General features: G+C 46.7%; 1 protein-coding gene across 1 annotated transcript; it reads right to left on the minus strand.

Annotated features, from left to right (window-relative positions):
* Positions 1-19084: 19084 nt before the first annotated feature.
* Positions 19085-20243, minus strand: LOC125546109 (germin-like protein 1-3). Its single transcript, XM_048710252.1, has 2 exons — positions 20003-20243; positions 19085-19906 (listed from the first exon to the last, which is right to left on the minus strand). Exons 1-2 carry the CDS (start codon positions 20136-20138, stop codon positions 19365-19367), a joined length of 678 nt encoding a protein of 225 aa, XP_048566209.1. The 5' UTR covers positions 20139-20243; the 3' UTR covers positions 19085-19364.
* Between the last annotated feature and the right edge of the window lie 3172 nt (positions 20244-23415).

The raw sequence follows: 23415 nt of genomic DNA on the forward strand, positions 1-23415 counted from the left end.
CCGCATTTTATCAACAGCAGGCCCGAAGATATCAAAGCAGAGAAGTACGGGCCAAAAATTACAATGTTGGCAAACTAGTTCTACGCCTGCCGGATAAGAAAAAGGACAAACTCAAGCCCAAGTGGGAAGGTCCATTCATAATCGACCAAGTCCTGACTGGTGGGGCGTACCGCCTGCGAGATGCGTCGGATAGCCGACTCGAGCCGAACCCGTGGAACGCCACCTATCTCCGAAGATTCTATGCCTAGCGCCGGACTCTGTGTTCGTCTCCTTCCTCTGTCCATTTTTTGCATTTTTCTGTCTTACATTTCTCTCCTTCCCCTCTTTTCTTTTATAGCCCTTAAAGGCTCATCTAGTGACGCGCCACTCGCGCTCATTAAACCTGGGGGCTTCTTTAACAGAAGCTTATTTATACGGGCTTCACGCCCAACACATGCGTCAAACTTCCGCATGTACCTTTTTCTTCACCATTATATGCATCGATATGACTTAAGTTTTGGCCAAGCTGGGTTGCCTGGCTCCTGTGCTTACCCCTACTTTCCCGATTATTCGGCTAGGCAGTAAAGGGAGCACCTCTGCGATTGTTACTGCCGGGTCAGCCGGATGTGTACCTCATACTGGGTGAAGCCGAAAGCTAGCATTCTTAAGGGAATATTCGGTCGGTGAAATAAAAGATGATCTTTTTACTCATTTTATGTGCCCCCAGATGCTTTTTTCTGCGTCTTTTCACGCAGTCCGGACATGCACTTTAGGGCATGCCTCCCAGCGAAAGGAACCCCTAATGGAACTATTCTCTCTGGAAAATGTTTCTTACTAACCATGTAATATAACATAACTAGTTGGGCACTTGTCTGATAAAGCACTAATGACCCCTACGCCTGGTCTCCACACATACCATGGTTCTTATATAACCGCTATGGTATTCGGACACACTCCGGACCGTCAGGCCCGAGGTTGAAGCGAAAAGGTCGGCAACGACAAACGATCTACAATCCGGCTAGAAGGCATTACACATGTCAATTCAAAATTACATAGTCATTCTGACTGATTGTATTCCTCTTCTATACCATTTAACAGGCTGTCTAATTTACAGTCCTACTGGGAATACTTCGCGGCCAACTCTACTTGGCCGTATACTAAGCTCACAGGGATCTCCTTCCCGTCAGGCCCCACTGGTCCGACCTCGGCCATGTGGTTTGGGTCAGGCTTCGTAAAACGGGTCTTCACCATGGCCCAGGCCTCCCTAGCGCCTTGTCGGCAGGCCGATATCTTCCAAAACCGAAAGCGCCGCCGAGCTCCCTTCAGCTTCTCCGCAAGCTCTCCAAGGCCCTCGGGCACGGAGTGGGCAGGCCATAAGGCTTGGGCAATACCCCGCATCGCCTGCCGAATTCGCTCGTGCAGTTGCAAGAGTTCGGGAAGAAGGTCACCCGTAGAACCGGGCATCTCCTCTGCACGACGACCTGTGAGCATACCTACAGACATTACTCTGTTAGTCGACTTCCTCGCCGAACTTTTTTTTTGAAGTTCGTTCAAGCACTTACTAAAAATGCCGCGTCGAAGCCGCTGATTCTCCTTCGTGGAGTCCGAAAGCTGGCCACAAACATATTTAAGTTCGACGTCCAGCTTGGTGTTGGCATCCTGAAGATCATTCTTCTCTCGCCTCACCTTTGTCAACGTACTCTCACCGGCCTTTAGCCGGCGTAAGAGTTGTTGCTTGTCCGGATCGAGCCCGGCGCCATCTGCAAAATGATTTGTCAGATTTGCACCCACACCGCACAATACTAATCTTTCGAAGTGTATCTTACCTGAGGGGGTCTCTTTGGGCTCCCCTGCTGCGGCTAGTGCGGCCTCTAGTTGGGCCTTGCACTTTTCCAGCTCCTGGGACAGCTCGGTATTCTTCTCTGTAAGAAGCTGCATATTACATGATCCTTAAATCAGTTGCTCTAACTGCTTCAAGTCTCGGGGGCTACTGGCATATATATATATATATATATATATATATATATATATATATATATATATATATATATATATATTTAACCAAAATTTTCTTACCCATATGTCTTTTACATACTGCTCCGTGGCTCTGGATAAACCATTTTGAGCGGCACGGAGGTATGCATCTCCCGAATTAAAGGCATCTAAAGCCTCCTGGGAGAAACAAGCGTCGCGTAGAATTGTCCGGCGACGCTTGTGGTTCATGGCACTCTCCACTTCAGAATTTGTGGCAGGCGGCCTGTCCGCATCCTCTGTCGGAGGAGCGTCCGGTGCGCGCCTTGTGCTCGCCTCCGCTTCCTGGCCAGACGTTGGAGCTTGGCTGGTGGAGGCGCGATTGGCAACCTCTCCGGATGTAGTCCGGCGAGGTCTCTTCGTTCTGAAGATAGCACGAACGTTAATATACTCTGACAGAACAACTCCAGGGAAACAAAGGGTGCACTATACCTTTGCGCCGGCATCTCAGTCCGGACTACATTCCTTTTTGCCCCACGGGGCCCTGCGGCCCCGCGTTGGCTAGCCGCCGCAGGTTCGGCCTCCTGCCTCGGAAATCTTCCCTGCAAAACACGGCTGTCGTCAGAAACACCGGGCTACGTGAGGGTGGAATCTCTTTCAAGGGAATAAGACCCCGGTTTCTGTCACCTGGGAGGCCGGGATTAACCCTGGGTAATCCGCCGTAATGGCTACCAAGGTATTGTCCTTGCTTAGCTGATAGAACACCCCGTCGATAAACTCCACCGATATGTCCGGATCCTCTTCGGAGTCCGGATTGAGGGACCGTTCTAGGTCCTCGGGCTGTGGAGGGCGGCTGATTATATCCTTTACCTCCTGTCGCAGTTCCTGCATTGAAGTCGTTAGACTACCTATCTAACCATGGGAGTATAAAACAAACGGGCAAGTGCAATTTTTCACTTACCCAACTTTGAGGATCATACATACTGAATCCAGCCCGCGGGTTGACGCGGAGGAATTCCTCCTTTTCTCCGTTGTACAAAGAGGATAAGATCTTTACTAAGGCGGCGGCTGAGGCCGGCCCCTTACGACCGTAACGTGTGGCGTCATCCTCCCCGTTGAAACCCCACATGGGGTGGCCTCTATATTGAAGCGGCTGCACCCCCCGCATAATGCATGCGGCCATGACTCCAATCATGGTTAGTCCGGAATGAGCCAACAGTCTTATCCGGCCCATCAGGTAAAGGACGTCTCTGTCGCTTTCTCTCTGAGAGCTCCGCGGACGCCAGCTCAAGCGTTTCTTCAATGGAGCACTGTTGAACTCAGGGAGACCGACCCGGATAGGGTCCGGTAGCGGGACGTCATCTATGTAAAACCATTCCGAAGGCCAGTCCTCGGACGCCTTCTTTGGGGTTCCGGATAGTTATCCGGTCCCGGCGATGCGCCATACTTCGGCTCCGCCCACTTGGTATATAGACCCCTCTTGAGAACGGGGCACCAGGCAGAATAACCTCTTCCACAGCGCGAAATGAGCCTCAACGCCTAAAAATAGCTCGCAAAGGGCGACGAAACCCGCAATATGCAATACGGAGGCGGGCGTGAGATTGTGCAGCTGGAGGCCGTAGAACTCCAGAAGCCCGCGGAGAAATGGATGAATTGGAAATCCCAGTCCCCTTATTAGATAGGGGACGAGGCACACCCGCTCTCCTTTAGAAGGATTGGGGGTGCTCTCCGCTTGTTTTCCGCCATTGTAGGTGGCGAGACCGGCTCGGACCAGGACCATGTATGCCTGAGGGAGAAATCCCTTGGCCTGAAGCGACACTAACTCGCTATGCGGGATGGTGCAACTCTCCCAGTCCCCGGGTTTGGGACCGGAGGGGCGAGGGGAGGAGCTGCGATGGCTAGTCGTGTTGGAATGGACCTTTGCTGGAAGCGCTCTGATGATAACTCGCGGAGAGGAGAAGATGTGGTTTGGACCTAAATCCCCATCCCGATTAAATAGGCGGCTCGTTTATACGGCTAGGGGTGTGGGTGTAAAAATGCCCCGGCTTTTCGCATTCATTTGACACGTGGAAGGCGGCCATTATTGGGCGTGGAAGCCGAGGAGCACTACATTACAAAAATCAGACATTATTCCTACAGGTACACAAGATTTGGAGAAGAACCCGCCTTGCAATGCCGAACAATCTGCGCGCCGGGCTCGTTCTCATTGAAGCCTGGTTCGGGGGCTACTGAGGGAGTCCTGGATTAGGGGGTGTTCGGATAGCCGGACTATACCTTCAACCGGACTCCAGGACTATGAAGATACAAGATTGAAGACTTCGTCCCGTGTTCGGATGGGACTTTCCTTGGCGTGGAAGGCAAGCTTGGCGATGCGGATATTCAAGATCTCCTACCATTGTAACTGACTCTATGTAACCCTAACCCTATCCGGTGTCTATATAAACCGGAGGGTTGTAGTCCGTAGGCAATCAACTCCATATACAGCAATCATACCATAGGCTAGCTTCTAGGGTTTAGCCTCCTTGATCTCGTGGTAGATATACTCTTGTACTACCCATATCATCAATATTAATCAAGCAGGACGTAGGGTTTTACCTCCATCAAGAGGGCCCGAACCTGGGTAAAACATCGTGTTCCCTGCCTCTTGTCACCATCCGACCTAGACGCATAGTTCGGGACCCCCTACCCGAGATCCGCCGTTTTTGACACTGACACTTCCCGTACTGGTATTTGTGTTCGTCCACCTCCATTGTATCATAATGTGCATCATCGGGCAGGTAATCTCCATGATTGGTACCGGGCAAAATCACCGGATGATTAGCGACGATATCGCTAGACACCTTGAGCAGGGGGCATGATTGGTTCGCTTGTTAGCCGAGCTGGCCATTTTTTTCCTAGCTCGTCGTTCTACTAACCTTCAATCACTGATAGTACTTCCTGACCGCTCCGCTTCGATATATGACCTCGCAATAATGCGCTCATAGTTGGTTTTTGGTAGATACGGTGGTAGTGTTTTGAGGGCATCGATAGTGCGCTTTGCTTTCACCGGATCTATCTTCTCCTCTGGAGGTGGATGTTTCTTAGCTCTTTGCGTTTCAAAGAACTCCCTCACTTGGGCTTGACAGATCTCCGTGTTTTCCTTCTCGATCATCTCGTATGGTAACTTCTCTAGAGGCTTTAGAGATGGACCGAATCTGAATTGCCTCCTACCTCTGGATGTACTGCTAGACGCCGGAGCAGACGGAGCAGCTGCGTCTGTCTTCTTTACTTGCTTACGAGGCGGAGCAGATGGAGCAGCCGGAGTGGCGGCGGCTCTCTTCTGCCCTTGCTGACAAGACGGACAAGGAGGCGGGCTGCTCGGATGCGTCGGCGCAGGCGGAGAAGGAGGCGGAGTGCCGCCATGCGCCGGAGAAGGAGGCCGAGTGCCCTGATCACTTGCCGGAGGAGGAGGCGGAGGAGGAGGTGGAGTGCCCTGACCCGCAAGAGGAGGAGGAGGAGGCGGAGGCGTCCAGCTCGGAAGGTTGATGAGCTCCTTCCGCCATAGACATGGAGTCTTCAGAGCAGAACCCAGCTGAGTCTCCCCTTCACCGGTAGGGTGGTCAAGCTCGAGCTCCTCAAATCCCTCTATTATTTCATCCACCATCACCCTAGCATATCCTTTTGGAATTGGCCGGCAGTGAAAAGTTACGCCGGGTTCAGGAGGTGCAACAGAGCCGACAACCGCCTTGACTTTGAAGTTCTGCCATTGTGTCATAAGGTGGCAATCTTGAGACTCCGTGATAGCATCCACGGGGTAGCTAGTAGGAGCCGTGAAGATAGGATCCTGAAGTAGCTTGGTGAAAGCCACACTGTTTCTTCGCTGAGATGGCGGGGTAGCTTTGCGGGTAGCTTCGGCAGGTCGCTTGCTGTGAACTGCTTGCGTGCAGCGCTTGCAGTTGGGTCTGCTCCACTGCCCTCCTCCTCTCCTGGCCTTTGTAACCGCCTGTGTCCGGAAACTCATCCTTCCACGGAATGGAGCCTGGCGTGCCTCGTGTCCATCCAGGGTGCTCAGGATTTTGGAGGGCCATTGTGAGCTTGTCGTTTTCTCTGTCGGGAACGAACGCCCCTTCCTACGCAGCGGCGATATACTCCTGAAGCTTCGTGACGGGTATTCGCAGTTGCTCGTTCGTCCAAACGCACTTACATGTTTCAGGGTCCAAGGTTCCGCCAACCCCGAAGAACCAAGTCCTTGAATGATCTGGCTAGTTCAATGTCTCTGGTTCGACCCCTTTATCAAGGAGGTCATTCTCAGCCTTTGCCCACAACGGACGAGCTTTGAGGTAGCCACCTGACCCCGTGCGATGGTGATGCTCCTTCTTCGCAACATTTATCTTGTTTGTCGCTGACATCTTCTTACTCTTGTCCGATGTCTTGTGGGCCACAAATGCGTCCCAGTGATCTCTGATCTTCTCAAACCGGCCGGTGAATTCCGGTGTCTTTTCTTTGTTGACAAACTTTGTTTTCAACTCATTCTTCCACCTCTTGAACAGATCTGCCATCTTCTTAAAATCATGAGACTTGACCAATGGCTCTATAGCTGGCTTCTTCCGATCCTCCTTTGGTGGTAGGGTGAAATTTGCCTTCAGCGCAGTCCAAAGATCATCTTTCTGCCTATCATTGACATAAGACACCTCAGGGTCTTCGTTCTTAGGCTTATACCATTGGTGGATGATGATCAGGATCATGTCCCTAACAAGAACCCCGCACTGAGCAGAAAATGCTTCATTGGTCCGGATGAGTTCAATCGGTTGGCCATCGCACGCGATTGCTATGATCATGAACCTTTCATCCTGGCGCAACTTTTTCTTAAGGCTTTGTCTTGTTACCGAAGTGTTGCTTGATCCGGAGGGCTAGGAAAGAAGAAAGAAGAGAGTTAATATGTGTACATACCAAAACAATTAATCCATCAATTATCTACAGTCAGCACAGGCTTAATTAATATATATACATGTTCGGACTCCGCTCGGTCACCGGAGCCGTCATCACGGTGTCCTTCTTCCACCGGCATTCGGTCACTGGCGCCATCATAATCATGTCCTTCCTCCTCCATTGTTCGATAACCGTAGCCTACGTCTTCACCCTGTCCTTCCAGACCATCGGTGTTGTTGAGATACGACAAGACATCAACTCTGGCTACGATTATATCCCCCAACACATGTTTTGCTTCCTCGTCTTGGCCGTGCTCCATAGTTTCTGCGGATATTACAACATGGCAATTATTATACAAACATGACAAATGGATATATTAGTGGCAAATGTAGTAGACCTAGCTAGATAATCACAACAAGGAATCATATTAGTGGCATCGACGCTTCTCTAGGGTTTGGGGTGGCCTCGGCAACGCTTCAAGGGTTCGGGGTGGCCTCGACGACAACGCTCTTTTAAATTTTTCTCGGCCATATTTATTATTCCCTTATATTCGACGAGTAGCCAGATGGGGCCTTCATATTGAGTAGGCATTCAAAGAAGATTTCCTTCTCTTCTTTGGTAAGAGCGTAGCTGGCAGGACCTTCATACTGCTTTGGAGGCATGCCGTCTTCTTTGTGCAAACGTTGCAGGTCCTCCCGTGCATCCGGTGTATCTTTTGTCTTCCCATACACGCCCAAGAAGCCTAGCAGGTTCACGCAAAGGTTCTTCATCACGTGCATCACGTCGATTGAAGAGCGAACCTCTAGCTCTTTCCAGCAGGGTAGGTCCTAAAATATAGATTTCTTCTTCCACATGGGTGCACGTCCCTCAGCGTCATTCGGAACAGATAGTCCGCCAGGACCCTTTCAAAAGATTACGTGTAAATCATTGACCATAGCAAGTAGGTGATCACCGCTACGCATGGCGGGCTTCTTTTGGTGATCTGCCTCGCCTTTGAAATGCTTGCCTTTCTTTCTACATTGATGGTTGGTCGGAAGAAATCGACGATGGCCCAGGTACACATTCTTCCTGCATTTGTCCAGGTATATACTTTCGGTGTCAGCTAAATAGTGTGTAAGCGGGCCAATCGTTGATGGTTACAAATAGCAATGCGTGCAGGTTAAATTCCTCCTGTTTGTGCTCATCCCACACATGTACACCGTTTCCATTCCACAACTGTAAAAGTTCTTCAACTAATGGCCTTAGGTACACATCAATGTCGTTGCCGGGTTGATTAGGGCCTTGGATGAGAACTGGCATCATAATGAACTTCCGTTTCATGCACATCCAAGGAGGAAGGTTATACATACATAGAGTCACGGGCCAGGTGCTGTGATTGCTGCTCTGCTCCCCGAAAGGATTAATGCCATCTGCGCTTAAACCAAACCATACGTTCCTTGGGTCACCTGCAAACTCGGCCCAGTACTTTCTCTCAATTTTTCTCCATTGCGACCTGTCAGCGGGTGCTCTCAACTTCTCGTCTTTATTACGGTCCTATTTGTGCCATCTCATCAACTTGGCATGCTCTTCATTTCTGAACAGACGTTTCAAATGTGGTATTATAGGAGCATACCACATCACCTTTGCAGGAACCCTCTTCCTGGGGGCGGCTCGCCATCAACATCACCAGGGTCATCTCGTCTGATCTTATACCGCAATGCACCGCATACCAGGCATGCGTTCAAATCCTCGTACACGCCGCGGTAGAGGATGTTGTCATTAGGGCATGCATGTATCTTCAGCACCTCCAATCCTAGAGGGCATACGACCGTCTTTGCTGCGTACGTATTGTTGGGCAATTTGTTATCCTTTGGAAGCTTCTTTTTCAATATTTTCAGTAGCTTCTCAAATCCTTTGTCAGGCACATCATTCTCTGCCTTCCAGTGCAGCAATTCCAGTACGGTACCGAGCTTTGTGTTGCCATCTTCGCAATTGGGGTACAACCCTTTTTTGTGATCCTCTAACATGTGATCGAACTTCAGCTTCTCCTTTTGACTTTTGCACTGTGTCCTTGCATTAACAATAACCCGGCGGAGATCATCATCATCAGGTGGATCATCTGGTTCCTCTTGATCTTCAACAGCTTCCCCCGTTGTAGCATCACCATATTCAGGGGGCACATAGTTGTCATCGTCCTCTTCTTCTTTGTTGTCTTCCATCATAACCCCTAATTCTCCGTGCTTCGTCCAAACATTATAGTGTGGCATGAAACCCTTATATAGCAGGTGGGTGTGAAAGATTTTTCGGTCAGAGTAAGGCTTCGTATTCCCACATATAGGGCATGGACAACACATAAAACCATTCTGCTTGTTTTCCTCACCCACTTTGAGAAAATTATGCAGACCCTTAATGTAGTCGGAGGTGTGTCTGTCACTGTACATCCATTGCCGGTTCATCTGTGTGCATTATATATAATTATGTGTGTGAAAAACCATTATAGATTCACATGGATAGATAAGTGACCGAATTAATAGAAGTTCATCATCACATTAAAACCAAAGTACATACATAGTTCTCATTGAACAACATATAGCTCTCCAGAGCATCTAATTAAACCATACATTAAAACTATGTAAAACCTTTCAATGCAACAACAAATGAGATCATAATCACAACCAAGGTAACAATTGATCCAATGCCATAATGATACCAAGCCTCGGTATGAATGGCATATTTTCTAATCTTTCTAATCTTCAACCGCGTTGCATCCATCTTGACCTTGTGATCATCGATGACATCCGCAACATGCAACTCCAATATCATCTTCGCCTCCTCAATTTTTTTATGTTTTCCTTCAAGTAATTGTTTTCTTCTTCAATTAAATTTAACCTCTCGACAATAGGGTCGGTTGGAATTTGCGGTTCACATACCTCCTAGATAATTAAAATCTATGTCATGTTGGTCGGCATAATTGTCATAAACAATAAATGAACCAAATAGTTATAAAAGATAATATATACCACATCCGGATCATATCCAGGACGAGGGCCGACGGGGGCGGATACCAAAACCATCGCACCATATAATAACAAGCAATAATAAAAGTAAGAAAATTAGACAAGTATCTATCTAAAGTAAGAACTTTTTTCTTTCAGAAAGAAGATAAGAACAAGAGGCTCACCACGATGGTGTCGGCGACGAGATCGGCGCGGGCGATCGACGGCGGTGAAGACGGGGACGAGATGTGATGGACCGCTAAACCTAGACAAATCTCGGGGAAAATGGAGCTTGGAGGTCGAGCTTCAAGAGGAGAAATCTTAACTAGTGTGGCTCAGGCATTTCATCGAATACCTCATGTGCATAGGAGGGGAGTTAGAGCACCACAAAGCTCTCCCCTCGCCGGCCAGAAAAACAGAGCAGTGGAGTGCTCTGCTCGCGGGCGAGGGGTATATATAGCCACCTCATTGGTCCCGGTTCGTGGCTGGAACCGGGACTAAAGCCCCCCCCCCCTTCTGTCCCGGTTTTAGACACGAACCGTGACCAATAGCGTTGGGCCAGGAGCGAGGACCATTGGTCCCGGTTCGTGCCTAGAACCGAGACAAATGGGTCCACACGAACCGGGACAAATGCCTCCCGAGGCCCGGCCGGCTCCCTGGGTGCACGAACCGGGACGTATGCCCCCAGGGGTTCCGGTTCGTGACTGAACCGGGACTAATGGGCTGGCTAGGCCCCGACCAAAGCCCTGTTTTCTACTAGTGAGGATGAGCCAGAAGTGTCACCTTTCCTGCGGCCACTCAAAGACGAGGAGGACGACGAGCCTGAGGTGCCAGCCCAGCGCTTGTTCCCGTTTGAAGACGACGAGGAGGACGACGAGCCTGACGATGTCGGCGAGGAAGAGTTCTTCCCATGTCCCTGGTGCCCGTAGCCACTAGAACTCGAGGAGGAGAGTTCTCTAACACCTGGATGGATCCGAGGAACTGTGGTCTTTTGAAGGGGTTTGGGAGACATACTGCTAGTTGTTCGCTAATTCAAATAAGGTAATTAAGCTCCTAATCTTTGGAGCAGGTTGATTTCTCTCTTTTGGGGGGATATTTTCCGGCCTCTCCGCGGATTTCATTCTCCACCAAGGTTTGTCACCTTTACCCTTCCCATTTTCTTCAAATTTTCCATCGATCTGGGTTGTAGCTACTTTGCGTGATAAACTCCTATCACTCGTACGGATTAATTTCTCTCCTTTTTCGGGGAATTTTTTTTCTGCCTCTGGACGGATTTCCTTCTAACCACCAGTCCTGAGGGATGGAGAAATTAAACCATGTCGACGAAAAAATTGGAAGAAGACGTCAAAGTCGCGACACCAAGATCCAACCACCTGACCCCCTTGAGCCTTGAGTGACAGACTAACTGCCAAAATCCTAATAGAGCCGACGGATCTTACAACACCTACCCTCACAGGCCCTACGCCAGTGTTGGGTCGTACGTTGTCGATGTAGGGAGAGGCTGGAGATACCTTATTCCAATGCTATCACCGCCACCGCCTCGCCAATGTCAGCAAAAAAACAAAACCTAGGCGAAGTAGGCACCTACTAGAACCACGAGAAAAAGGATAGGGATGAGTGCCCACTCCTCTTGCCACCGACAAGGCAGTCAGGTGGGGGAGAGGAGGGAGCCGAGGCGGCGGTGTGGAGGAGGCTTTGGGAGGAGTGGTATCAAGGTTTCCATGGAAGTTATTCATATGTGTCCACTTTTATAAAGACAAGAGCAAATGGAAGGCACTGGTGTAAGCAAGAAATCAACCCAGAATAGTTTGATAGGAGACCTAAAATTAGTTGTATTTCTTTATAAGATTTCAGTGTATCTCTTGGCCAACATGGATGTGTGAGTCACAGACTTACAATGGTGTTTTCTTTGTCTTGTATGTCAAGTGGCTAATGCAAAATGATGATGTATAACTACATTTATAGTAATGCGTTCTAGGGATATGGCTAGAGTTTGAAATTTCCATCCCCCCCCCTCTGAAAGTAAGTTTGAGAACTTTGTTTTGATTTAATAAAGAAGGGTTTTTCCCACAAGGAGATGGTGAGGAACCTGTATAACTCGCCCGCAACTCTTGAACTCTTGAACTAACTACCTTACAACAACATCATAGAACACATCAACCACAAAATAGAAAAATATAGGGTTACAATGGCTCTACTTCACGAATCCTTCACATGGGGGAAAGCGAGTCCAACAGCTGGCCATAAAACACCTGAAAATTTTGACAGAGGTAATGCATTCCATGATCCAGTTCACCATGATAGCAGAGAAAACTAAAGTAGTAATATTCCTCTAAAAAAACAAATCAAGACGTCCATTCATCACCATCTCAGATTTGTAAGCATAAAATGTTGCACCATCATCTCTAGTTGCATGGTGAGCATTAAATCACTAAAAGTCAATGAGAGTGTTATCCATGTATGATCATTCTACTTTGAGTAAGAGAGATCGTACCATCCAAAACTGGTCTATAATGTTCAGTGTAGACTTTGCATCACTTTGCATAGGACATTGCATAGACTAATGGGTCTTGAATCTTTAACCTCCATCAGACTATCCTTTTTTGGATTTAAGACAATAGGAGTGACATGAACTCCCCCTCGCATAATAAGAGAAAGAAAAACAACTTCACCACACAAATAATGTTGACCCTAGGACCTCCCAATTCTCTCTGAGAGAACCTCGTGAGAAATCTATCTTTAGTCATGCCTTTAGCATGCCAACCTAGAATATGGCAGTACTAACTTCATCATTAGTATAATCTTTACAAAGCAACAATCATATATTTGTCCAATTTTGATTTAATAAAGTGAAACATGCCAAACTGATCAACATTTTCATCAAAAGTATATAGATTTTTGAAGTAGTCGTTGTGTCGTAGAGTTTGGGCATCTTTTCTGTCATTTGATCATTATGATTCTGAAGAGTAGTGGCATTATTTTTCTTCGCTCCCAAGAGGCTTTCTGATGGAAATAAGTTATCTTCTAGTCTCCTTTTAACCACTACGGGTGAGTCTACAGATCCAGACGCAGCTGGACACAAATGACTTGCGGATGGGATATGCCATGCAGGCAGACAAATTACGCAACATTGGAGCCACTACAGGTATGTAGGTTAATAATAGTTCTTCAGTATTACATTTTTCTGAGGATGAAATAGTTAACAATGCGGATAAAATAGGGATATCTCTTGATTCAAATAGTTGTTAGGTTGCCAGGTCTGTTAATGATTTGCTAGCTTGAGGCAGATAGAGTGATGGAAATGCTAAAATATATTACGGTTGTTAAACCAATGAAAGAAAGTGAAGTTAATGTGTTGAGAGTATGGGCTCTAGAATGTCTTTGTGAGGATCTAGGGCCGACTAGTGTTTCAGATGGGGAAGCTTTGGATTTAGAAGAGCAAGCAACCGCTTTACACCCAGAAGAGAGCTTTGACACTTACCTCAGTCATGCGGACTCTGAGTTAGTGCTGGACAAGCCAAAGCACACATGGAAGAGGAATGTATACGACATGCCTGCGGTGTGATGAAGTGCGAGAATTAAATTCTAAAAAATTCATGATGAAAAATGACAGGCATTTTCTGGAATAGCAAATGTCTTGCGGACTTGGCTAAGTGTAGGTTTCTAGAGGAAACGTCATGGGAGAAAAGGTTGGATTTAATTGCTTTGCATGAGACTGGATGTGATAATTTTACATCCTAGTTCCTCGACACAATATCTGGTGAATTGGATTATGAATTGCATTGCCTCCCACCGCAGGAAAGATCTGGCGGGATCTTACTGGTGGTTAATTGCGAATATTTCAAGGTCGTAAATGTCATTCTGGGTGACTTTGTTGTCAAATTTCATATGCGATCCAAATTTGATGGTTTCAGATGGGCTCTGGTTTTGGTGTAGGACGAGGCACAACCTGAATTCAAACTTGATTAGTTGGCACACTTGGTGCGGGTTTGTGGGGATGATTGGTTGCCCATCTTGGTTGGTGGTGACTTTAGTATGATCAGACGGGGACACAAAACATAAATAAATAATAATAATAATTTCGTTGGTAGATGGTCGTTTATGTTTAACGCTATTATTGAGAGTCTAGACTTTAGAGAAACTAGATGATACCCCGCACGTTGTTGCGGGGATATTTTGCAATATTTCAGTGTGATTCGTTGCATGATACATGAATATTTGAAGTAATGATATAAAAAGCTCAAACTGAAAATACATATAATTTATTATGTCTGATTACTATATAGTTGTAATTTTTTAATTAATTATAAATAGCATAATAGAATGAAATTTCTTGTGTATGTTTGGATGTTGAGATGAGTCTTTTTTTTCATACATGTTTAATGATGAAGTGACATGCTTGCATGTAGAGAAATATGATAGTGAGGGTGGGCATTTTCTCATGCATGTTGTGGGATGATGTGGCATGCTTGCATGTTGAGAGAAATAGTTAGTGGGGGCTAGCTATTTAGATATAGAAGATTTATCTCACAGGTAGGCAATACACTTGGGCAAACAACTTAGCGAATACAATGTACGAGAAGTTGGATCAAGTTCTAACAAGTGTCAAATGGGAGCATAAGTTTCCTCTAGTAACAAATGGGGTTTTTCGATCATATACCCCTATTTGTTGACTCCGGTGATGCGACTCACATTGCAACAAAAATCTTCTCTCCTTCGAACTATCATGGTTTGAAAGGGAGGACTTTATTTAGTTGGTCACCAGAGAGTGGGCTAAAAAATAGTGGGGAATCTAATGTAGAAACATTGCAATATAATATTAGACACTTTAGAAAGTTCCTGCAGGGCTGGGCTAAAGATGAGAGTGGTGGCAATAAACAGGAGAAAGAGAGGCTTCTTAGGCTCATCAACGACCTAGATCTGAAGGACGGGGTGAGCACTCTCAATGTGGCTGAAAGTATGGCCAAAACAGAGGTTGGGGAGAAGCTAGCGATGCTTCTCAAAGAAGAGGAGATGAAATGGGCACCCAGAGCTAAGGTTCGACAAGTGGTTCAAGGGGATAATAACACCTAGTTTTTTCTATCTAATTGTGAATGGAAACCACGGAAATAGAAAATTATCCAACTTGAACAAGATGATGGTACAATTGAATGGCACGAGAACCTAAAATTGTATATGTCAAACTTCTATAAATAAACTCTTGGGCCGTCGGTTGAGAATTTGTTTCCCTTCATGAGGGTGCGGCTTAGGATATTTCCCAGATTAGTCCCGATGAGAATGAGGTGCTCACTGCTCCTTTTACAGAAAAAGAGGTGTTCGAGGCGATAGCGCAAATGAAAAATAGTAAGTCACGTAGCCCAGATGGATTCCTAGTAGAGTTCTATAGGATGTGTTGGGAGATCATTAAAGGAGATTTAATGCCCATGTTCCATGATCTTTTTATGGCCAGCTTCAACTATTCAAACTAAAATTTGGGACAATTAATTTGTAATCAAAGAAGGAGGAGGTGGCTCGCATTGAGAAGTTTAGACTGATCTGTTGCCTCAATGTTAGTTCTAAGATCTTTAGAAATTTTGGTACTAATCGCCTCACACGGATTATGCATATGGTGGTTCAGCCGACTCAGACTACATTAATGATGGAGTTGTCTTCAAAGTGGATTTCGAGAAGGCGTACGGTAAAGTTAGGTGGCCTTTTGCAACAAGCTTAATGTATGAAGGGTTTTGAAGCGTCCTGAAGAAAGCATGTCAAATCCGTTGTACAAGCGGGCAGCATCAGGATCAAAGTTAATGATAATATAGGTCATTATTTTTAGACGCGGAAGGGGCTCAGAGAGGGGGATCCGATGTCTCCCGTCTTTTTCAATGTCGTTGCTGATGTATTGGTGGTCCTCATTGGTAGGGCCAAGGTTCAGGTAGGATGGATCATACCACATCATCTTGATGGGGGTGTTCATACTACAATACACCGATTACATAATTGTTTTCACGCAGCATGATTTGATAAAAGCTAGAAATGTGAAGCTGGTTTATGTGTTTTCGAACAATTGTCCGGGCTGAAAATCAATTGCAATAAGATTGAACTGTTCTACTTTGGACACGCCAAGGACGAACAAAAAGATTATAGACGGTTGTTTGGTTGTGAACTGGATCCTTACCTTTTAGCTACCTAGAGATCCCAAACCACCACTATAACAAACTTATGTCTTATGGAGGTCGTTTAATTCTTATAAATTCCTTCCTTACAAGCATATATTGATGTTTTTGTCCTCCCAAATACCCATAGGGGTGCAGAAATGGTTGGACTTTTACGATCACGGTTTTTTGGCAAAGTGACGAGAAGACTGACTAGCTAAGTGGGATATACTTTGTAGACCGAAAGACCAAGGGGTTTTGGGTATCGGAGAATCTTGAAGTAAAGAACATAAGACTACTTAGCAAATGGCTTTATCGATTGTTTGTAGAGGAGGATGGTGTGTGGATACAGTTATTGTGTAACAAGTATGTGCATTCCAAACTCTGGCATAGGTAAGCAACCAAATGATTCTCCTTTTTGGAAGAGACTGGTGCAGATAAAGAATGCCCTCTTTAATAGAAGTAAATTCATAGTCAAAAATGGTCATACTACTAGATTCTAGAAAGACACTTGGCTGGGGGAGATGCCTCTAGAATTGCCGTATCCAACGCTATATAACATTGTACAACGTAAAGATATTTTCATAAGAACAATACTACTAGTCTATTTTCCCTTAAACATTCATTTCTAGTGGGTACTAGTGGGTGAACCTTCGGATAGATGGCTGCATTTAGTGCATAGATTGATAGAGGTTAACCTGTCTGATGTGCGAGATCCTCTACATTATAAACTTTCGATTTCTGACATCTTCTCAATAAAATCTATATGTATATGGATGTGATTAACATTGGACGAATACCAAAGTCACATCATATATATTTCGAAAATTATAAGGTGTCATTAAAAATAAAGGTATTTATGTGGTTTATGAACAAGGGGGTGATTTTAACTAAGGACAAATTGGCGAAACATAGATGGAAAGGTAGTAAATGGTGTTGTTTTTGTGATCAGGACGAAACAATCCAACATATTTTTCTCAAATGCCCACTAACCAGGTTATTGTGACGTATAATACATGTTTCCTTTAATGTCAGCCCACCCAATATATTTCCGTTTTGTTTGGTACCTGACTAAATGGAGCAGAGTCCAATACATTGGCAAAAATTCGAGCTGGAGTTTGTCTATTAGTTTGTGCCATTTGGAATTGTCGGAATGATGTTATGCTTAACTGAACAAATATCACAAAAATTTGCAGGTTATCTTTTAGGCGTGTGGATGGATCCATGTATGATCGTTACTCAGTCGTCCGGAAGCCAGAGAGCATTTGGCCTTTGGGCGCAACCGCTGGGAGACGGTAGCATGGCTTATGTACAATCGGTTTGGATCGCGGTCCAATAATAGAATAGGTATTTAGTCATCTTGTCATATTTATGCCAATTGCGGCATTTTACTTGTTTTTTGAGCTTGCTTCAGAACATAAGATGATCTACATACTTTGTTTGATATTTTATTTAATAAATTGGTTGTGTGCATCGCTTGATGCAGAGGCCGGGTAATCCTTTTTTTCAAAAAAAAACTACATCCTTTGACTCTTGTTTCCAAATGTGTCCTCTTTATAAAACAGTTCATCTCTTTGTGCTAATATAGTCTTACCTAGCAGCCGCACTATTCTTTCTACTAGGAGCTGCAACTCTCTGTCTTGCTTTGTCCAAGTCTTCTCGTTACATGACCAAAAAATTGCCCAGCAGGGAGCTTGCCCACGACGATTCCTTGTTAATCGGCGGTGTCCTTGATCTATGTATTTAGTAAGTAGCTGCGTGAGCTGGCTGCAGGTGGTCAGGAACTTTCGGTTTGACAGAGACTGGGGCATTGGGAGGCGTTATCTGTAGATGACATCGACTGAAGTAGGTACTCTAATTAACTTGACGATGACGTGATGGATGGCCGGATCGGTTGATCGTGTGACCGAGTAATTAACCAATTAGGCGTGAGAGAAGAGGAAGGTTCACAGCTTCGTGTACGCGAGAGGTTGGTACGCGAGATGTACGTGAGAGGTGCGACAGTGAGCAGTGTTACTTCTTTTTTGGGCCAAACAGTGCTGCTTGATACGAAAACTGTCGGTGCAAATCACGATCGTGTTGTCTATGCAAACTATCACGCATTCAATTTATATATCAGTGTCAAAGAATGACACATAATAAAATTGTACAGCTGCATGCAGTTTCTTCTTTACCACGTGACTTGCACTAGGGAAAGTCTTCCTCCCCTCGAACTCCGTCGGCGAGCCCATGAATTCACCTCCCCTCCGCCTACCACTTCGCCGGCCGGTCGCGGGGAGGGATTTTCTGATGCCTCGGCTCCGGCTAGTAGATAGGTAGGGTTTTAATCCTTGTAGGAGTGATGCTCAGATGGATGGCGCTTCTTCTTCAAGTTAGTCTTCCGGGCTTCGATCCTCCTCAAGTTTGCTCGTCAGACTTAGACGGAGCTCTAGCGTCAGCTCCTCGCGCAACGAGATTAGGGTTTCTTGCCATGCGTACGCAACGATGATATTTGATGTAAATTTCTTCATGTCGATTAAGGATTCAACGGGGACGACTGTGGCTCCGGGGCGCTGGTCCTTAAGGGTATGTGGATGAAGAATTCCCGACTTTCATCGACATGGTCAGGACGACTCTGGTACGAGAGGAACGACAACGGCACAGTGGCAGCTCGTTCTGGCAACGACATTGGTCGTTCGGTGGTTCATAATCCTTGATGTACTCCCTCCGTTCCTTTATGTAAGATGTATTATTTTTATCACGGTGACCAAGGCACATAATTATAGACATGTTAAGACAAAATTACCCGTAGCAAAAAAATTTGGTTTGTGGCAAGCAAATCAGTAAGCCGAGGAAAGTAGTAGATACATGCAATCGAGAGAGAGATTCTTTCCTTCTTTTGCTACAAGAAGAGATACGGACAATAAGAAAATTAAGGAGATACTTTCCTTCTTATGGAGGGCTAAAAATGAAATTATGAGGAGTTAGAAAGAATGCATCTTACATTATGAAATTTTATCAAAAAAACAAATACACCTTATATAAAGGAATGGAGGAAATATTTTTTATTACGGAGGTGCTTTGTACTTCCAATGAAACTTTGTAATAAATCCGTTTCTATTCACAAAAGAAAAACCATGAAAATTAAAGCAATAATGCACATTCATTTTCAGCAATAATGGACACATACAGATTAGTTACCGGTAGGTCGTTCGTGAACAAAAGGCAACAATTAACAGTAAAACCGGCGAGACCCTTCAGTAAACAGGCACCGACACAAAAGAATCAGAATATACTGTACAAAAGATATTTTGTCAAGCAAATGAATTAAAACTGCACTTTTACGTGGTCCTCGTCATTATTAGCAGCACGTACGCACGTAGAGCCGACCCAACTAACCTCATGCATGCATGGCTAGTTACTTTGTTGGGAACTTGGACTTGATGGCCTCCACCAGGCCGCCGTCGATCTGGAGCGCTCTGGCTAGCACGTCGGTGGGCACCGGTGGCGAGGCACCGAACATCGCCACGGCAAGGGACTGCGTGCCCGGCAGCTGACTGTTGAATGCCGAGATCGCCATGGCCGGCGCACCGCCGTTGTTCTTCTGGTAGTGGACGAGGCCGCGGGGGAAGACGAAAAGCTCACCCTTGCAGACGGTGCGGGCGAAGAGCTTGCCGGCAGTGGTGACGAATCCGACGTCGAGGGAGCCCTCAAGCACGTAGATGATCTCGGTGGCACGTGGGTGGGTGTGCGGCGGGTTCACGCCCCACGGCGCGTAGTCCACGCGGGACAGGGAGACGCCCAGCGTGTTGAGCCCCGGGAGCTTCTCCACGTTCGCCGCCGTCACCATGGAGCCGACCGGGTTGCCGGTGTTGCCCGGGAATGCCAGCGCGGCCGAGAAGAAGTCGTCCGCGGTCACGTTCTCCGGCCTCTTGCATGGGAACCCGTTTAGCCGCAGTGCTGCACACATATAGACATGCATGCATTACTTTCAGTTCAGGCGTGATCTATGCATGTGCGCACGAGAGTATGGATGGAAGAGCTAGCAGAACTTACGGCCGTCAAGGGATTTGTAGTCGGCGACGCAGAAGTCCTGCAGCATGTCGGGGTCGCCGGCGAGCAATGGCGCGGCGAGGGCCAGGAGGGTGGCGCAGGTGGCGAGGAGGACAGCGGGGAGCTGCTTGGGCGCCATGGTCAAATGCTGCTTAATTGACTACTGGTTGGTTCTGTGGTGAAGTAGCTGAGGATGACTGGATGGGAAGGCAAAGCATGCAGCGCATGTATTTATAGACACGCGGTGTAGCGTAAGGGGGATGTGATCGATCGGTAGTTGAACCATACACACGCGGTTTTATGAGGACGATGCATCCATGCTTCAGCTTGAAGATAGGGTTGGATAGCGATGTCAAATTGTGAACCACCATACCATTTGTGTCATGTGCTCGTGTGGTCAGAGAGGGGTCTTAGCTCACCCTGAAAAAAAAGAGAGGGGTCTTAACTGGAGGAGGAAAGCTAGTGTTGTAGTTTCTAAGCTGTGATGCGTTCAACAAAGAAAAATAGTATGTTTCAGCCTCTTTTCTTTACTCCCCTTGTCCCACAATGTAAGATATTTTTGCAAGCTATTTTAGCTTGCAAAAACATATTATATTATGGGATGGAGGGAGTACTGAGGCTAGTCATAGTGGGAGTAACTTAGCTACTAACATAGCGCACTTCGAGAAAATTCTACTTATGTGATAAATAATTAATGAGAGATGGTAACATAATATATTACTGTAACATAGCGCTTTCCAAGACGAGATGAGTCTACGAGTTAATAAATGAAGCCATCTATGATACTACTATTATGTTACTTTGCATTATGAAGGTAGTAAGTTAGACTAGTGTCATATGCATGATACTAGTCTAAGTTACTCCCCACTATGACCAGCCTAATCAGTAAGTCTAGGTTGTCTTCCACATACTAATTAGTAATAGGGCAATTAATCATTGTATCTCATTAGACTCAGTAAGATTTAACTGATATATTGAAATAGGAACATACATGGTTTAAATTTCCAAAGCGGACACATACTAGGCTCACGAAAAAGGCCAAATTTTGTATTCCAAACTAATTTTGGCTACACTTGAATTAATTTTTAATGTAGTGTGATATTAAAGATTAAATAAACTGCTGCTCAATAAAATTAATTACCATTACATTAGAAAATCCGTTACAATTAATTTGTAGCCCACTTTCAATTCAATTAAGTACTGTAATTTAGCAAAAAGTAGGTTTTTTAACAACAACCACAGTGCCAAAAACACTTTCTAATGTCTGTAAATGGAGAGATGTGAGTGCAGTGATTCAGTGCCCAGACTCATCAGCACCCGGTCAAAAAAAATTATACAAAATTCAAAATATTCCAAAAAAATGCATGGTAGATAATTTATTGCGTCGGGTCCGCTTCAATTTTCATATCATTTGGACATCTGCGTAGCTCTCGGCAAAAAAGACAAATCGGGTCAGAATAGTACATGAACAGTAAACTTTTTTACAATCCCCGAATTTGTCTTTTTTGCCGAGAGCTGCTCAGATGTCCAAATGATTTGAAAATTCGAGCGGACTTCACGCATCAAATTATCTAGCAGCAAAAATATTGGAATATTTAGAATTTTTCTAGTATTTTTTTTCTTAAGCACGGGTGTAAATGAGCCTGGGCTCAGAAAAGGATTTTTGGAGAGATGTGCTTTATTCATAATTTGAGTAGTCTACCCTATTTCTAGAAATAATTATTGAACTGCCTGCAACAACTAGTTTACCTAGTCTAAACTAAGAGAAAGTTAGTGCCAACATTATACTCCAGCAATAATTAACAAACAGTTTAATTAATTTTCATTAATTTTTACGTTCAACATATTTTGTACTCCCTCCTTCCGGAATACTTGTGGTGGAATGAATGTATCTAGACGTATTTTAGTTGTTGATACATCCATTTTTATCCATTTTTCCAACAAGTATTTTCGGACGGAGGAAGTATATCTAACTAGCTAGTCTCATGTTTGTCCTCTAACAACAGTGTTTCGCCCGGCGCCATGTTGCCCCCCCCCTTGCGCAGGTGACCTGGGTGCGCCAACCCTAAACGCCGGCCCTCGACTCTCCCTCCCCGCCGCCGCCGCCGGCGGGAGCCGCCGGGCGAAGCCCGGGCGGTGCCGGTGGCGGCGGGATCTCCAACGCCCGTTCCTGGAGCAGTGGCCGCGGGGGGCTTCTCCTCCTCGACTTGACGGCAAGCTTGGTGGCCGGCGTGCCATGATTCGGCGAGGCGCACAGGCAGGCGGCGGAGCGTGGCGGCGGAGCACTCTGGTCGGCCTCGGCGCACTGCGGTGGTGGGTGTTGGAGGCCAGTGTGGTGCTCCTCAACGCGGTGAAGATCGGGCCGGGCCAGATCCAATCTGATCGTTGTGAGGGCGTCGACGGGAGCTCGGCTGGAGCAATGGTGGAGCGGCAGGTCTAGCGGGGACCGACAGCAGTGCGGTGGCGCGTCTATGGTGGGGCCGGCGATGTCCGGAGGCAGCTGCGTGAGCTCATGGTCAGGCGGGTGACGGCGCTGAGATGGCTCGGTCAGAATGGAGTTCTGGCGAGCAGCGAGCGGCCGGTCACCCCTGTGTCGTGTGGCAAACGGCGGTGCGCTCCGGGAGGTGCTGGCACGTGAGTTCTTCGTGGTAAGGCAGATCTGGCCGTTGCAAGGCTGTCCCTTGGAGTGGGCGACGGCCGTCGTGAGTGGTCCTGGACTTTGCCGGAGGAGTGGGGTGGCTGTGGTTCTTTGTCCAGGCTGGATGTTGGTGGTGTGGCCGTGTTTCCCCTTGTTGTGCGTGCGGCCGGTTGCCGACCCTCGGCTTTGCGACTACGTCGACTAGGTGCTGCGGTGGCAGCGATGTGAGGCTACTTGCACGGTGCCGCCATTCCCAGGAGGAGTGGTGAAGTGCGATGCGCGGATGAAAATTTTGCATGGTTTTTGCCGAGCCGGCGACGGTGGCAACTGTGGTTGTCATTCCCCTCCTTGGAGGCGTCACCGAAGTGTGTTCGTCATTTCCCTCGCTCCTCTGGAGTTGGTGGCTGTCTCCGGGCGAAAGCCTCGATTCGGTGGTGGATCAGCACGATGGCGGCGTCCTCGTCATCGTTACTCCGTTGGGAGCACGGTGTTTGGAGACATGGTTGCTTCCTCATTGTTCTCCTCTGGTGCTTGCTGCTGTCCTTCCTTGATCCTCGACGGCTCTATGTATGCCCGTCGCCGGTGTCTCCAAGACGGCGCCTTCTTCAGATTGGATCTAGTTCTGCCATTCACTTGCCACTTACTCTTAGGCGCTCAGAGTGGATGGTGTGTCGACAAGAGAAGCTCTGCGGTAGTTGTGGTCTTTGGAGGTGACCGACGTCGGTCGTGACGCGGTGTTGTGTATCATCTTAGGACAGGCTCTTTGGTGTTGTAGTTT

This window comes from Triticum urartu, chromosome 3 (genome assembly GCF_003073215.2).
Source record: "Triticum urartu cultivar G1812 chromosome 3, Tu2.1, whole genome shotgun sequence".
In the NCBI taxonomy this organism is placed as follows: Eukaryota; Viridiplantae; Streptophyta; class Magnoliopsida; order Poales; family Poaceae; genus Triticum; species Triticum urartu.

Bases quoted from the DNA above. Each gene is read 5' to 3' on its own strand.
- LOC125546109 (XM_048710252.1), bottom strand. From the start codon at position 20,138: ATGGCGCCCAAGCAGCTCCCCGCTGTCCTCCTCGCCACCTGCGCCACC. The intron at 19,907-20,002 runs GTAAGTTCTGCT...ATATGTGTGCAG, and splicing joins CTACAAATCCCTTGACGGCC to CACTGCGGCTAAACGGGTTC.